Source organism: Podarcis tiliguerta (assembly GCF_965153285.1).
Source record: "Podarcis tiliguerta genome assembly, chromosome: 16".
NCBI lineage: Eukaryota > Metazoa > Chordata > Lepidosauria > Squamata > Lacertidae > Podarcis > Podarcis tiliguerta.
The window spans coordinates 27,436,603-27,452,292 of NC_139549.1; the positions used below are offsets into that span (position 1 = coordinate 27,436,603).

Sequence of the window (15,690 nt, forward strand, 5' to 3'; positions counted from 1 at the left end):
GGGTGGGCCATAATTTTTTCTCTTGGAGGGTGGAACCAACCAGCGATAAAAGGGTCTTGAGTTAATGAATCCAGAATAAAAACTGGCCTGCTTCAATTTTCACTAGGTCAGAATTCCCAATCTTACACATGTCTACTAAAAAATAAGCTCCACTGGGCGTGATGAGGTCAGTGCTTTTTTTCTGAGGGGATGCAGGGGTACGCATACTCCTAAACATTTTGTGAATCTTTGTACTTTTGTCCATTTACTGTATTGAATTTTCCCGATTTAGACTATAAAATGGTGAGAGTACGCCTAAACATTTTTCAAGAAACAAAGCACTGGATGAGGTTAGTCTCAAGTAGGCATACAGAGGATTTTGCTCTCTCTCTGTGTGTAGACATACCCCCCAACCCATCCACACACACCCATAGGGGAAAATGATTTTTTTTAAAAAACACACAAATTATTTCTTAATGATCTAAAGTGATGCCACTCTCATTTGTTCTGACGCTATGCTGAAAAAGTGGGAAACACGTTTAAGTCAGATGAGATAAGCAGGAAGTAAGGAACTCTGATGGAAGATCGGGGCAGTTTCAGGTTGTGTGGGTGGGGCTGGGGCTGTGCACTTAAAGGAGGGTGGGTGCACGTGTCACCCACTGGGTTCCAGAGGGGAGAAAGGGATAGGAGGTTTAACATCTGAAGCCTCTTAAATCAGCTGCCACCGCAACATGACGGCAGCCAAGGCAGACAGCTTTAAAGGGCAGTTAGGCAAATTCATTGTGGAGGATGAAGCTATTGTGATGGCTCGGCTCTGGGCTCTAAAGAGCAGCCGCTGGGGAAGGCCCCCTCATTATGGGCTTCCAGGGAACATCAGGAATTGCTGCAGGGGGCTGTCTAATCAAAACATTAATATTAATATTATACAATCCCATGCGGGTGTGGGTGTAAACTTCTGAGTTTTGCATGAATGGAGCATTAGCACGAGACCTCCAGGTATAGGGCGGCATATAAATTCAAAAAAAAATAAATAAAAAAAATGACTGTGAACAGTGGAAAGATTTCCCAGAGTGGAGTTTTAAAAGCACCATAGAATTTATTCATAGCACCCATGGTGTTAAATAGGCAGGGGAGGAAGTCAGAAATAAAAGTGTGTCAGTTGCGTAACAGCGCAAACTTCTTAAAAACTTGGCCACTACTTGGCTGCAGAAAACAAGCCATTAAAACTTAGAACTGATTTTTTAATTTAAAGTGTATGTGTGCGTGTCAGCACAAAAGCTCGTCGGGACCAGCCTTAGCTTCCAAGACAACTCGCACGCCTCCCAGCTGTTTTGGACTACAATTCCCATCAGACCCCTAGGCAGCAAGGCAACCTGAGGACAGGGGGGGCCGATGGGAGTTGTAGTCCAAAACAGCTGGGAGGCGCGCGAGTTGCGGCAGAAGCAAAGGAGAGCCTAACCCCAACGGGCCGACCCTAAAAGGCTTTTAGTGGGCGACATGCGGCTGGGCTGGGCTCCGGCCTCTCACACATCATCCGTCCACAGTGCGGTGTGGTGGAGAACGATTTGAACGAGGTCGCCTGCTCTGGAGTGACAGGCTTTGCAACTCCCGAGGAACTTTCAGGCCTCAAGTCGGACGTTGCTAGGAAACGGCCGGGAGCTGCCGCTCTAGGAGTTCCCTTTCCCCCATACTCACTATCTCTGGGTGGAGGAGCGGCGGGGCTCTATCCGCGCCTGCGCAATCCCCAAATGCTGCAGGTGGGTAAAAATAAAAAATTTGAAGCTCGGGAGCCCCGCCCCTTTTGACGCCCGGCGTCTCCCTCGCTCCCTTCCTTCCCTTCCGCGCCTGCGCGTCGGGCGTGGCTTCGGGCGCCCCTTTCCCTCCCGCTCCGGCCTGGGCCGCCATTTTGGCGCTGCGCTCTGGCGGACGGAGGAGCCGAGAGCGGCTGAGGCGAGCTTGGCGGGCAGGGCCTTGAAAGAGCCGGCCGCTCCTCCCGAGGGGCGAAGGGCGAGCGGGATGCGCCGCTTGAGCTGAGCAGGAGGAGCAGGAGGCCCGCCTCAGCCTCGCCCCTGCGCCCGCCTTCGCTTCCCCCGGGCCCCGCGGCCTGCCTGCCTGCCTGCCCTCCTCCTTCCTCCCCTCCCTCGCCATGTCTTCGTCGTCCTCGTCGGTGGCGTCGGCGGCGCGCTTCGACCCGTCGGACCGCTCGTCGTGGTACGCGGGCCCGCTGTCCCGGCAGGAGGCCCAGGGGCGCCTGCAGGGCCAGCGCCACGGGACCTTCCTGGTGCGGGACTCGGCCACCTGCCCCGGCGACTACGTCCTGTCCGTCTCGGAGAACTCGCGCGTCTCGCACTACATCATCAACTCGCTGCCCGGGAGGCGCTTCAAGATCGGCGACCAGGAGTTCGAGCACCTGCCGGCCCTCCTCGACTTTTACAAGATCCACTACCTGGACACCACCACCCTCATCGAGCCCGCGCCCAGGTCAGGAAGGAGGCACGGAGGCTCCTCGCATGCATACACGCCCCACATCCAGCCAGCCACTGGCATCCCGAGCGAGCGGCGGGAGCTCTCGTGAAGCCCCGCCAGGTGCCAGGACTAAGTGGCCCATGATGGCCTTGACCTTTGGGGTGCTTCCTCTCCCCCATGTCACCACCCCTGGGAACAGGACCACAGGAATTCTCACTGTCAAGCTGCTCTTTTAATGGGGGGGGGGGCGAGACCAACACTTCTTGTGCCACAGTATGGGGCTAGCCCAGGGCTACTGCAGCTCCTGAGTCTGTAAGAGGTCACAGGGTGGCCATGGGGAATCTGTATATGTGTGTGTGCAAAAAGACCCATGGAGCCACCTCTGATAGGCGCATATGTCTTCATCTTCTCATGCTGCTGAGATGCGGCAGGTGTTTTCCCAGATGTTCCTACTCCATGTGAGGGCTGTTGTAGCCCTTAATCTCGTACTGGATGTGGGCATCCCAAATTGATGGGTATGGCTGTCAACTTGCTTTCCTCTCTACGTGTGAGAAGAGGAAACACATGCGGTTGCCTTGTGCATGTGTCACAGTTCACACTTGGATATTCTGAAAACCAAGTTAAACCTTGAAGTTACAAGTAAAGAAATAAATTTTTTTTTTCACCCTCCCTTGTCATCAAACCTGCCCCCCCCCCTACACATATCAATGCCCGTTGCTTTCCTTGCCCACCATTGCCCTGGTCACATCAGGAAGTGCAGCTGCAGTGTGCTACTCCTGTCTTCAGTCATTATGCATTTCACAGCTTCCCCTCACTTTAACTAGGTTGTAGGTAGCCATGCCCCTCTTCACAATCTGTAAACTATTCTGATTCGATTTTGGAGCCCACGATTGGTTGCTGGAAATCTTAAGCATTTGGAATCTGTTTCCTTGATTTGGGTAACAGCACCTCATCGTAACGTATGAAATTTCTTCTCGCTTCTGCTTGTCTCCAAATAGGGAGATGACAAGTTCTCATAAGATGTAACATGAGGTGGCTTAGTGGTCAGGTAAGGAAGAAGCCAACCAGCAGGATAGGACAGCTTCTGGATTTGGCAAGACAATTGGTTGAATGACGTAGACATGGGTGCTTCAAAACCAAACATTCTGTATTTTATGAAAGTAGCTGTTCCCTAAAGCTGTGTTACACTTCTAAATAGCTGTTCTGTTGGTAGAAAATGGCACAGCTGAGCACTGCCCTGCCACTTCTCCTGAGATTATTGTTTCCATCCGTCCCGTCCCGTCCCCCAGCAAAAAAAAAATGGACACTGAGCTCTAGCCTCTCCTGCTTCAGTAGTAGTTGCTACTGTGTTCAGCAGGGCCAATGAATGTGACTCATGTACATTTCCCCCCCGGGGGGCCTTCTATTGAGTATGACATACACTAGCCACAAAGAATTCCCTCAAACATTTCAACCCTAATTTAAGAGATCTGTTATCTGCTACTAATCCTCCTGTCTTCTTTAGGTATCCAGCTGCACTGATGGGATCTGGATCAGCCCCCATCATGACGGCTGCAGAAGATAACGTGGAATATGTCCGGACTCTTTATGACTTTGCTGGAAACGATGCAGAGGATCTGCCATTTAAAAAGGGGGAGATCCTGGTCATTGTAGAGAAGCCTGAAGAACAGTGGTGGAGTGCCAGAAACAAAGATGGCCGTGTTGGGATGATTCCTGTTCCTTATGTTGAGAAGCTTGTCAGATCTTCCCCACACGGAAACAGGAACAGGAATTCCAACAGCTACGGGATTCCTGAGCCTGCCCATGCTTATGCTCAGCCTCAGACGGCCAGCCCTCTTCCCAACATAGCCAATACGCCTGGGGCAGTCATCACTCCCCTCCCATCCACACAGAATGGACCAGTCTTTGCCAAAGCGATTCAAAAGAGAGTTCCATGTGCTTACGACAAGACTGCCTTGGCGCTAGAGGTAAGCTTTTCAGCTGGCTGGACGTGAGGCTTGGCTATCCTGTCTAAAGGGAGTGTCTGCAGTCTTTCCGTTATGGGGGTTTTAAGCTATTTTTGTATTCGCGTACTTCTATAGTTGCATATGGGCCTGTGACCAGGAGGGTGCCTGCTTTCCATGTTGACTCTGGCATCTGCAGAATTCAGCTTCAGGAATCTTGGCTAGCAGGTGCCAGGAAGGGTTCACAGGGCTGCTACCCTAGGTCAAACATTGGATTGGCAGTGGGGAGAAAGCAGCCTCACACGTCACTATCATTATCATCATTAGTATTATTATCATTATATCCTGCCCATCTGGCTGGGTAACCCCAGCAACTCTGGGCAGCTCCCAACACAATATTAAAAACACGATAAAATGTCTAACATTAAAAACTTCCCTGAACAGGGCTGCCTACAGATGTATTCTAAAAGTCAGATAGTTGTTTATTTCCTTGACATCTGATGGGAGGGCATTCCACAGAGTGGGCACCACCACTGAGAAGGCCCTCTGCTTGGTACCCTGTAACTTCGCTTCTCACAGGGAGGGAACCACCAGAAGGCCCCCGGAGCTGGACCTCTGTGTCCAGGCTGAACGATGGGGGTGGAGACGCACCTTCAGGGCCGAGGCCATTTTGGGCTTTAAAGGTCAGCAAACACTTTGAATTGTGCTTGGAAACATACTAGGAGCCAGTGAAGATCCGTTAGGACCGGTGTTATATGGTTCCAGCAGCCACTTCTGGTCACCAGTCTAGCAACTGTATTCTGGATTAGTTGTAGTTTCCGAGTCTGGTTAAGTTCCCTCCCTACAAATCCTGGCCTAAAACAGTGCCACTTGGGTCACTTTAGTGAAATGCAGTGAGAAACAGGCTGTTGGCTGCTCATGAGGCTTGGTTGTTGCTGGTATTTGTTGTTGTTGTTTAGTCATTCAGTTGTGTCCGACTCTTCGTGACCCCCTGGACCAGAGCACGCCAGGCACTTCTGTCTTCCACTGCCACCCGCAGTTTGGTCAGATTCATGTTTGTAGCTTTGAGAACACGGTCCAGCCATCTCGTCCTCTGTCATCCCCTTCTCCTTGTGCCCTCCATCTTTCCCAACATCAGGGTCTTTTCCAGGGAGTCTTCTCTTCTCATGAGGGGGCCAAAGTATTGGAGCCTCAGCTTCACGGTCTGTCCTTCCAGTGAGCACTCAGGGCTGATTTCCTTAAGAATGGATGCGTTTGATCTTCTTGCAGTCCATGGGACTCTCAAGAGTCTCCTCCAGCACCATAATTCAAAAGCGTCAATTCTTCGGCGATCAGCCTTCTTTATGGTCCAGCTCTCACTTCCATACATCACTACTGGGAAAACCATAGCTTTTACTATACGGACCTTTGTTGGCAAGGTATTTGTTAGGTAGGTTTAAATGACATCATATGCCCCAGGTCACTTGGATGGGGCAGGATAGTAATCATATTTAGATGTAGGGCTTTAAGCTGTGTAAAACTGGTACACTGAGGGTGCTTCTCCTGACTGCTGTGTGCACACCTTCCCTTAAGGACCTTAAAGCTTTTAAGACTGCTGTTTTCAGGTGGTTGTTGCTGCTGAGGCAGAGATGGTCTGTTCCTGTACTTTTCAGGTAGTTTGTTGCAGAAATCAGCCTTGGCTGCAGGTCTTCCCACCTCATCTGCTGCTCAATTTTGGACAGTGAAATTCATGTGTGTGCATTCACAGGTGGGGTGTCTTAAAGGACCTTGTCTAGTCTAGCTCTCTGTTCCATACAGGAAATTCAGAACGAATGGTTGCCCAGCCTCTGCTCAAAGCCTCCCAACCAGGTAGAGCTCAGCATCACCGCCCCTCTCTGTCATTGACTCCATTTCTGAATTACTCTTACTGTTAAGAAGTTCCTCATCATGTTCAACTGAAAATCCAGCTTCTGTGACTTAAAGTCCATTAGATCTCATCCTTCCCTACAAGCTCAGGTTTCAGCAGTCCCTTCAGCCTTTCCTCATAGGACTTGCTGGGCACCCCCCTGACTATCTTTACTGCCCTTCTGAATCTCTTCCAGTTTCTTTTGGCAGCCGCCTTACACTGCAGCAGCCACAGATGAGTTCTGACTAGTCCAGAATCGAAGGAGAACTGTTATTAGCCAGCCCATAGTGATAAACCTTATTCCACGTAGCCTTTGCAAACTTCCCATCAGTTCATACCACAGACTAATAGTTTACATAATAAAACGTACATTGATAACGTACATTTTTATATGTCATAAATAAAATCCATATCCACCAAATTTACTGCACATAAAACTTGGTTTAACAACGTTCATAAAAAGGTGTGCGTGTAATTTCTCGGCATCTAGGCCAAGTAAAAGTGCAATATATAAGTAACAGGAAATTGGTAAATAATGGCATTTCTTGAGGGGTTCTAATCGGGTACAGTAAAATAATAAATAGTGACGTATATCTTCTGTAGACTTGCATCCGAAGAGGCATTATTGCTGTGACTGGAGTATGCATTTTTATTTCCCTTCAGGATATGTGAATGGTATTACAGTGGTACCTCAGGTTACATACGCTTCAGGTTACATACGCTTCAGGTTACAGACTCCGCTAACCCAGAAATAGTACCTCAGGTTAAGAACTTTGCTTCAGGATGAGAACAGAAATTGTGCTCCTGAGGCGTGGCGGCAGCAGGAGGCCCCATTAGCTAAAGTGGTGCTTCAGATTAAGAACAGTTTCAGGTTAAGAACGGACCTCCGGAACAAATTAATTACTTAACCCGAGGTACCACTGTACATGGAATCAATGTTCTGCAAAGGCCTTACATAACTAACTTGTTTTAAACTGTTTCTGAATTTGTATTTTTAAGTTCCTCTAACTTGCCCTGTAACCTTACAGTGAAGGACAGATAAGAAATCAAAAGAATAAGAATAGTTTAATGTATTGGTCACTTTCCACAAAGAGTCCCAAACTGACTGACAGAAATAAGTAGGTTGCTGAGATGTTTGCTTAATGCTTTTGCGCTGACAGTAAAGATGGTCAGCAGTTTTATCTTACGCAAACATCTCGGAAGATAAAACTGTTGACCATTTTTACCAGGGGTCGGTAATGGGCTGGTTCACTCCAGTGGAGATCCCTCCATGGGCCGGATCGCTCACGCATGTTGGCGCGTGGGGCTGCGATTTCCGGCGTCTGCGTCCGGTTTTCTGGCATCTGAGCATGCACAGACGCAATTTCCAGCGCCCCGGAAGTGAGTCGCCGCGCTGCGCCGGTTTAGTGCAGCGTGTGGGGACTTACCGAGCGGGCGGCTCGTGGGCCGGTTAAACGACCCCCGTGGGCCGTTTGTGGCCCATGGGCCTTAGGTTGCCTACCCCTGATCTTTACTGTCAGTGCAAAATGTGAGCACATCAAATGGTCAGTGACAGATTTCAACTATAAGATTTTTGCAGTGAAGCGATGAAACCTTTCACTTTAGTTACAACAGTGGCTTCTAAAGCTTCTCCTGGCCTTACTGCGATTATATTGTGGGGAAAACAATGAAACCTGTAATCCTTTTAAGTAGAGCAAAATATGCCAGATTGCAGCACCTCCAAGGAGTTATTGACTTCTTCTCTCCGATCTCAGAGTCACTTAAAGACTGTTTCCTGCCTGCCTTGTGGAGGGAACTGAGCCTGGACCTTTTGCAAGAGACTCATCACTGGGTTTTGAAATAGTTTATTTTATTTTCATTTTAAACTTGCTAGCTAAGAGTTCAGAATTGGCTCCTTTTTCTGTCCATTTCATTGATTGTGCAGGTGCCCTTTTCTTCCTCCCTTGGTTTCCCACTCCAGCGCTTTCCTCTTGTCCCTCATTTCCCTTCTCCCCTCCCCCCCCAAAAAAAATGTTTTACAAATAATGGAAATAAGATGATATTTTAAATTATGGTTGGGGGAACTATAGTGAACCCACCTTGCCCAGTGAGGCTGGACTGCAACTCTCATCATCCTTACCCTTTGCCATGTTAAGTGGGGTGGGGGCTGATGGGAGTTGGAGTCCCACAGCAGCTGGAGGCTGCCCACAGATGCTGGCCGGCACTGTTAAACTCAACTTCTTTGGCACATTTTCACTTCATGCCATCCTTATCTGTGAGTTCTTCAGAAAGTGCGTTGTTCCTCTTTAGCTGTGGCCGTTGTGGCCATGGACTGTTAACATCCCAAGTGTTTAAGTGGGTTGCTTAACTTAAATGTGGAAATACTTTGCTGTGGCTGATAGCTGCTAAGCGATGACTTCAGCCTTGTAAGGATTTGGGGCTGGTATTTCCTTGTTGGTGGTTTCCATCTGCTTGTTGCTAATTTCCGGGGTAAAACCTGCAAGGACAAAGGAGGATTAAGTGACTTGGGGCAGAATCCAGCCAGACCTTCTTGGCAAGGTCCACTGGAATGAATGGGGCATAAGCATTAGTTGTGGGGCTTGTGCTGACACTTGTGGCTTGAACAGTAACTTGGAACTTAGCTGCAGGCTTAGCAGTGAGTCAGAGGAAATTATGCGCCCGAGGTGCCTCATTCCTTTTTTATCCCTGTGTCTCTCAGCTCAAAGAAGGAGCGTGGCAGGCGTGAGTAAGCTTGTAGTGACTTGCCCGTTCCTAAGTCTCTATAGTCTACATGGTCTGGGGCACGTGATACAAGATTTCCCTAAAATACACCCAGACTTCCTCATTTGGATGGGACAACCCGCTTTTCAAATGCCAGTGTCCCACCCCTTCCCCCCAGTTTCTGTCTTCCAGATAGAGCCAGGCCTCTCTCCGCTGCTCCCCCACAAGTGAAATGACAACCTGTTTTCTTGACATTGAAATAATTCATTATGACTCTCTTTCCCAAACCTCACGGGACCCACCTTATTTAAATATCTGAAAGGTCACTCAGGCAGTTCCAATGAAAGGAAATTATTAGTCTTTCAGCACAAATACATCTGACCATAATGCCAACATGGTGCACAGCAGAGAAGCAGAGTTGTAATAATGCCAGTTTTGTGGAGGAGGAGGATGCCTGGGGGCCACTTGGCCATAGCTGGCCTTCTGCTGGCTCTGAGGTTCTCAACCTGTGAGGACGAATTTTTCTGATATGGCTTTGGGCTTGCCACTCTGTTTTCCCCTTTGGGAGGAGGTGGATAGAAAGGAAGCATCACATGGGAGCTCTGAAGTCTCACAAATGCAGCAGAGCCTCTCCTTGTGGCTCACTTTTGACATCCATGTTCTTAAGGTGGGCTTTGTCAGCTGCCCCAAGAAGCCCAAGGTCTGTCTGTCTTTTGACTTGATTGTGTTGCTCACTACCTAGGACCAGGTACATTTCTTCACATAAGGGAGCAAGTAAAAATGTGGACCTTCTACCATCTCATTATTTTGTGTTTGCTTTGAGACCATTCCTGCTGCATCCTGATAGTCGCTGTTTATTTATTTAAAATATTTATAGCTCAGCCCTCATCTTCTAGCAAGCAGCAGCAAACCTTTAAGCGAGAGCAACGCCTGCTGCTGCTGTTGCCGCCACAACCTCTGAGCGGCTCTTGGGTGCTTGGTTGGGCCTTCTCTGTGGCAGCATCTAAGCCAGGGGTAGGCAGCCTAAGGCCCATGGGCCACAAGCGGCCCACGGGGGTCGATTAACTGGCCCACGAGCCACCCCCGAATCAAGCCGCCCGCTCGGCGAGTCCCTGCCCGCTGCGCTAAAGCAGCACAGCGCGAGGACTCACTTCCACGGTGCGCAGACGCCAAAAATCACATCTGTGTAGACACAGACGCCGGAAATTGCGGATGCGCGCGGGATCTAGTCCACGGAGGGATCTCTGCCGGAGTCAACCGGCCCAGGCGAGGTAAACCTTGCCGACCCCTGATCTAAGCTGTGGAATTGCCTCCCCTTCTGTTATGCCTCTACTTCCTTTGATACAGGAGATACCCACCTATTCTGATTGTAAACTGTTTTAACTGATTTTAATACTTCATTTTTGCTTTGTTGTAACCCACCCTGGGACATGATGGCAAAGAGCTCCAATTAATAAGAACAAGTTGTAATAATAAGTGGAGGTAGTAATTATCAATGTCATTTCCTACTCAAGTCTGCCCATTGCTGCTTGTCATGGAAATTATTAAACATATATTTAGCCTACACTTTAAGGTGTCTGCCTTCCTATCCCAAGGCAGATTGCAATGTGTCAGTTACTCTACAATATTAAAATTCCAACATTTAAAAGTAAACTGATCAGTGATAAAACCACCCAAATGTAGATCAGAATAACAAATTCTTCAGGGCTTTCCTGAAGGCTAATGGGGGGGCACCTCATTCCTTGAGGTGTGTGTTCCAGAAATATGGGATGGGGGAACTTGTGGACTAGTGAGCCAGGTCTTGGTTGCTGATTTCTACCTGGGTACAGGCTGTCCTTTATCCTGCCCCTCTATTGAAATGGAATTCCCAAGCACTGCCAGACTGCATACTTGACCCTTTATGGGGTCTATAATTATGGCCTTATGATCCAAGTTGAAAGTTTGCAGAAGATGCCATCCAGGCAGAGGCTGCCCTGTCCTTCCCCACCTCCTGCCTAGTTCAGCTTCGCACCTCCTGCACACCAGGACACTTTATGCTCTGGGATCGAGTTTTATTTTGTCTTAAGAAGTTCCTAGTATTATTATGTGTCCTACTTTTGTCTGATCTTTTTTAATTATTGCAAGCTACTCTGGGTGTGTAAAAAGTTATAAAATGAAGTAGCTCAGAGACTCCCAAGAGGAGCTTCTTTTCTTTCAGTTTTGGTCTTAAATTAACTATGTTAATGACCAAAATCAAAACCTTGTTATACCAACCACTCAATATTCTCAGTGGAGAGGGTACATTAAGTAGTATGTTTAAACGCTGAATGTGTAAGTTTTATGTGCAGTCAGTGGATAAAACAAACAGCATTGGATGTACTGCTGGATAAGTGTTTAATAGCTCTTGTATTTGTTTAAAAAACAATTTAAAATTGTTAAAATAAAAATAAAGGGGAAAGCATTCTGAAGGGCAAACATTCTGAAATGGCACCTACTGCTCCTGCCGGCCATTATAACCCTTCAACCCACTAATACTTTTAGGTCATCCAGAAAAACAAGCCCTCCTCTCATCTTATAATTGCCCCAATCTTCATACAGAGTAAAAGAAAGAACTGGCATTATAGGATTTTTTTGGGATTGCAGCTGGGCCCGTTTAAACTCCTCCTTACTCAGCTTCGCTTGGCAATTTGTGGGCAGCCACTGCAGGAAACAGGTGGGCTCTTGTTTTGGTCCAGCGTAGTTTTTCTCACTTGGAGTGTGTTCCTGTGGGAAGAAGGTGCTGCTTCTTAGTTGCTGTTAGTTTAAGAGTTGTAGGTTTTCACCTCTATGAAATGCCTTCTCATGTCTTAGCGGAAGGACAAGGGACTTGTGCTATTTTAAAGGTAAAGGTAAAGGTACCCCTGCCCGTACGGGCCAGTCTTGACAGACTCTAGGGTTGTGCGCCCATCTCACTCAAGAGGCCGGGGGCCAGCTCTGTCCGAAGACACTTCCGGGTCACATGGCCAGCGTGACATCGCTGCTCTGGCGAGCCAGAGCCGCACACGGAAACGCCGTTTACCTTCCCGCTAGTAAGCGGTCCCTATTTATCTACTTGCACCCGGGAGTGCTTTTGAACTGCTAGGTTGGCAGGCGCTGGGACCGAACAACTGGAGCGCACCCCGCCGCAGGGATTCGAACCGCCGACCTTTCGATCGGCAAGCCCTAGGTGCTGAGGCTTTAAGCCACAGCGCCACCCGCATCCCTCGTGCTATTTTACCTTTCGTTAATTTTACCCTTTCAATGGTTTCTGGACCTTCCTTCCCCAAAGAAGAAACAGAACTGGGGCTTTTAGTGTCACTTAGATCTCCTTTTCCTCAAATGGCATTGGGGTGTTTTTTCTTCCAAGCCTGGGGGCTGGGCTGGACTGGACTTGAGTGAAGGGGGAGGAACAGGCCAGTTTCCATGGGCTGCTCTTTCCAGGGTGACTTTTGTGACCACCAGCCACTGCCACCTTATAGCAGGCCATGAATGGTGCTTTCTAAAGTTAAGTTTCATTTTTCAGGTGTAGTTCCTGTACGTTGAAATAATTTGACTGTTTCCAGCCATGTCCTAAGGTGTTTTTTTCCCCCCTTTCAACTTTGCAGGTTGGTGACATCGTGAAGGTCACAAGGATGAATATCAATGGTCAATGGGAAGGTGAAGTTCATGGTAGAAAAGGGCTCTTTCCTTTCACACACGTCAAAATAATTGACCCTCAGAATCCTGATGAAAACGAATGATTCCTGTTGGCCCATTTCTCTGTTGCTGCTTCATTTTCCTGGCTATCATGAGCATCATCGGAAGTGCAATGATGACTGTTAATGGCGCCTTGTAAGCATTGTCCATTTTTTCCAGCTTGCTGCAATTTGACAGCCCTGTAGTATCTGTTTGGAATGCATACAGCTGAAGTTGCTTGTGGGCCCTCGTGTGGCAATGACGTCGTCCAAAACTTAAAAGTATCACCTGGAAGGATTTTGGACCTTGAGCTCCAGAAGATTGGTGATGTCACCCAGGCAGAAGAACAGGGGGTGGAACTTCAGCTGACCTGGCCAAGGTTTCTGTCCATGGGCAACATTCTACTCAGGAGGAGAATTCTAAGCAACTTTGTCCAGAACCGACGTAATTTTATTTTTCCTTCCAGGGCAGGGAACACTTGATTTGAGAGGAAATAATCTGTTTAAGCAGTTAGAATAATAGTGTCTTTAGGCTATAATTGATGCTTGTGTATTATTAGCAAGACAGTTCTGTGAGTTTGTCGTTGACCTAGAAACAAGTTTGGGATGGCGGCAAAATGTCATTTTAAGGAATTGCATTGAGCAGGGTCTTCTATTTATAACCGTGACACATAACTGGTCTGTTTTGCCATACACTTGTCTAAAATGTTGCTGTTTTGTTTGCAAAACCATGGCAGTTTGTTTTTTTTTAAGCTGAATCTGACAGTCACTAGATGCAAGATTTTAAAAGATAGTCTTTCACAAGCTTGGTTGAAATTGGCACTTTCTGCCTCTTTTAAAAAGCAAAACCACCAACCTTTGATAATCTCCGATGGGAATATAGACGTAATGAAAAGTTTTTACTATTTAAACCTTTTAACTCTCCTGTGCCCTTCTGTACAAATGTCTCTGTTAGATTCTAACTATCATAACGAGGAATGGTAAATGCAGAAACTTGAATGTGGGTTTTGTCATTTGAAGAACTGACTCTCTAGAGGATGATTTTTAAAAGTTTAGTTGGCACGTGTTGTCTCTTGAGGATTTTGGACTTCTGAGGAGCCTCATGTTCAACTCAGTATTAAAGTGCCTTAATTTGGGATGAAAGTTGCTGAAGGGGATGCCATTTCAGCTTTAAGGTCTGCAGAGAAGCAGTTCAGTTCACTGGTCCTTAAAACCCTGTAGTGACTGTTGATGGTCTGAAGAAGCACGATTTTACTGCCAAACATACTGTGAATTAGGCTAGCCTTGATACTCCCAGAAAGCATTTCCCCACCTTAGGTGCTAAGACCCTCCGTGATGGACAGCAGCACAGTTGTCCTAGAGAATAGCCAGGCAGGTGCCCCTCTTGATCTGTCTTGAGTTACGGTGGAGTAGTACTACTGAGATTTCTGTTTAGGAATATTTAAGCTGCAATAAATGTCAGTCTGCCATAATAAGATAATCCTACTACATAGAGGCCCTCAATCTCCTGAGCTGTCCTTAAATGACAGCTTATAGATATAGACTGTGTGCAACTTCTGCCTTGAAAAGCTGCAGAAGCAGCACTTGTGTGTGCGTTTGTGCGTGTGTGTGTGCATGATGGGATGCTTTTTATTTACCCTGCTCTCAGCAGGCAGCGAGGAGTCTGACGTTGGAGCCAAGGAGCTGTTGCTTCCTCGACTCTGTCGTCAAGACTCTTTGCTGCCTGGTAAACTAATGTTAGGATTGCAAATAAGAATCTCTGCACATGAGTGTCTGTTAACCAGGACCACAAGCAAGACTAGCTGGTGGCTTCTGAGGCAGGTGAGAACTTTTAAGTCCACCTGAAGCCAAAGAGTGGCTTCTGTCATGGCTAACGAGTGCAGCTCAAGTGTAGCACACTAAGTTGATTTTGATGGTAAAACTTGCATCAAAATGTTTATTTGCTATTTTATTATGATAAAAATATTTTCATACTAAAAAAAACCCCAACCAACCATGTTTAATCTGTCTGTAAACGTCACCAGTTTTTCCTCTTGGCTTCTGGCTGGGCTGTGTCTCGGAGAAGCTGCTTGTCCCTTCCTGGGGCTAGTTTCCGGTTAATCGTAAGACCTCATCAATCTATGCATTACCTATGTAAGGTGCCAAAAAGCCTTGCAGTGCAATCCTTGGCATGTTTACTCAAAGCAAGTCCCATTTATCTCAGTAAGCCTTGCTCCCTCAGTGAGTGTGTATAGGGTTGGGTTTCAAATTCGCAATTGGTTGAAATGTCTGCTGTCAAAACCATCTTGGGAAGGTTTTCCCTTATCCTGCTGTACAGATGAATGGATCCCTGATCGAGGGGGGGGGACTGGCAAAAGTGCCGATAGAAATCATGATTGTTTACAAATCAGGCAGGAATGCATCAAAGGGAATCTCCTGTTTGGTTGGGCCTCTTGGGGGGGCCCCGACCATTATTTTTTTGTAAAGGGACAGAAAGCGTTCGCTGTGCCATTTCATGTGCCTGCAATAACTTTTTGTATTGTATAATGAACATTCTGGAACTGGGTTGGCTGTCCTGTGTGTGTAGTGATTTACTCTGATGTCTCTAGCAGAACGCGAAACTTGACTGCTCTCTTCCCTTGTGGGACCAGTAGAAGCGTTCTGGGGAGCTGTAAATGTTCCTCTTGACCTAGTTTGGGTTGTTATAAATGCAAACATATCCAGACCCATTTTTTGCAGAGGGGGGAAAAAAGGTGGCCTTGTACTTAAAAGACAGTCTTCACTGTGCAAACATTTTTACATAATGGAAGTATCATTTGAATTTCAGGCAATAATGTGTTATGCTTTAAGCCTTATTGTGGGGATCATCATAGCTTGTTTTTATTTTATTTTGTGCTACAGAATTAACAGTATTAAATATATTCTTAGAACACACACAGCGTCTTTTGTTAAAATTAATGCCTTTTTTGTTTTCTTAGTTTACTTCACTGGAGGTCCCACACCCAGCCATTGCCCAGTTTGCGTACTCTCAATAAATCATGCATCCAACTTGCAGCAATAGTTGTCA

General features: G+C 47.2%; 2 protein-coding genes across 2 annotated transcripts in view; one reads left to right on the forward strand and one right to left on the reverse strand.

Annotated features, from left to right (window-relative positions):
* Positions 1-15,690, reverse strand: part of MED15 (mediator complex subunit 15) — a 141,382-nt gene that overhangs the window by 45,773 nt on the left and 79,919 nt on the right. The gene's annotated exons all lie outside the window — the stretch shown is intronic.
* On the forward strand, positions 1,444-15,557 carry CRKL (CRK like proto-oncogene, adaptor protein). Its single transcript, XM_083417926.1, has 3 exons — positions 1,444-2,460; positions 3,950-4,412; positions 12,576-15,557. The coding sequence occupies exons 1-3, from the start codon at positions 2,126-2,128 to the stop codon at positions 12,708-12,710; spliced, it is 933 nt and encodes a 310-aa protein (XP_083274052.1). The 5' UTR covers positions 1,444-2,125; the 3' UTR covers positions 12,711-15,557.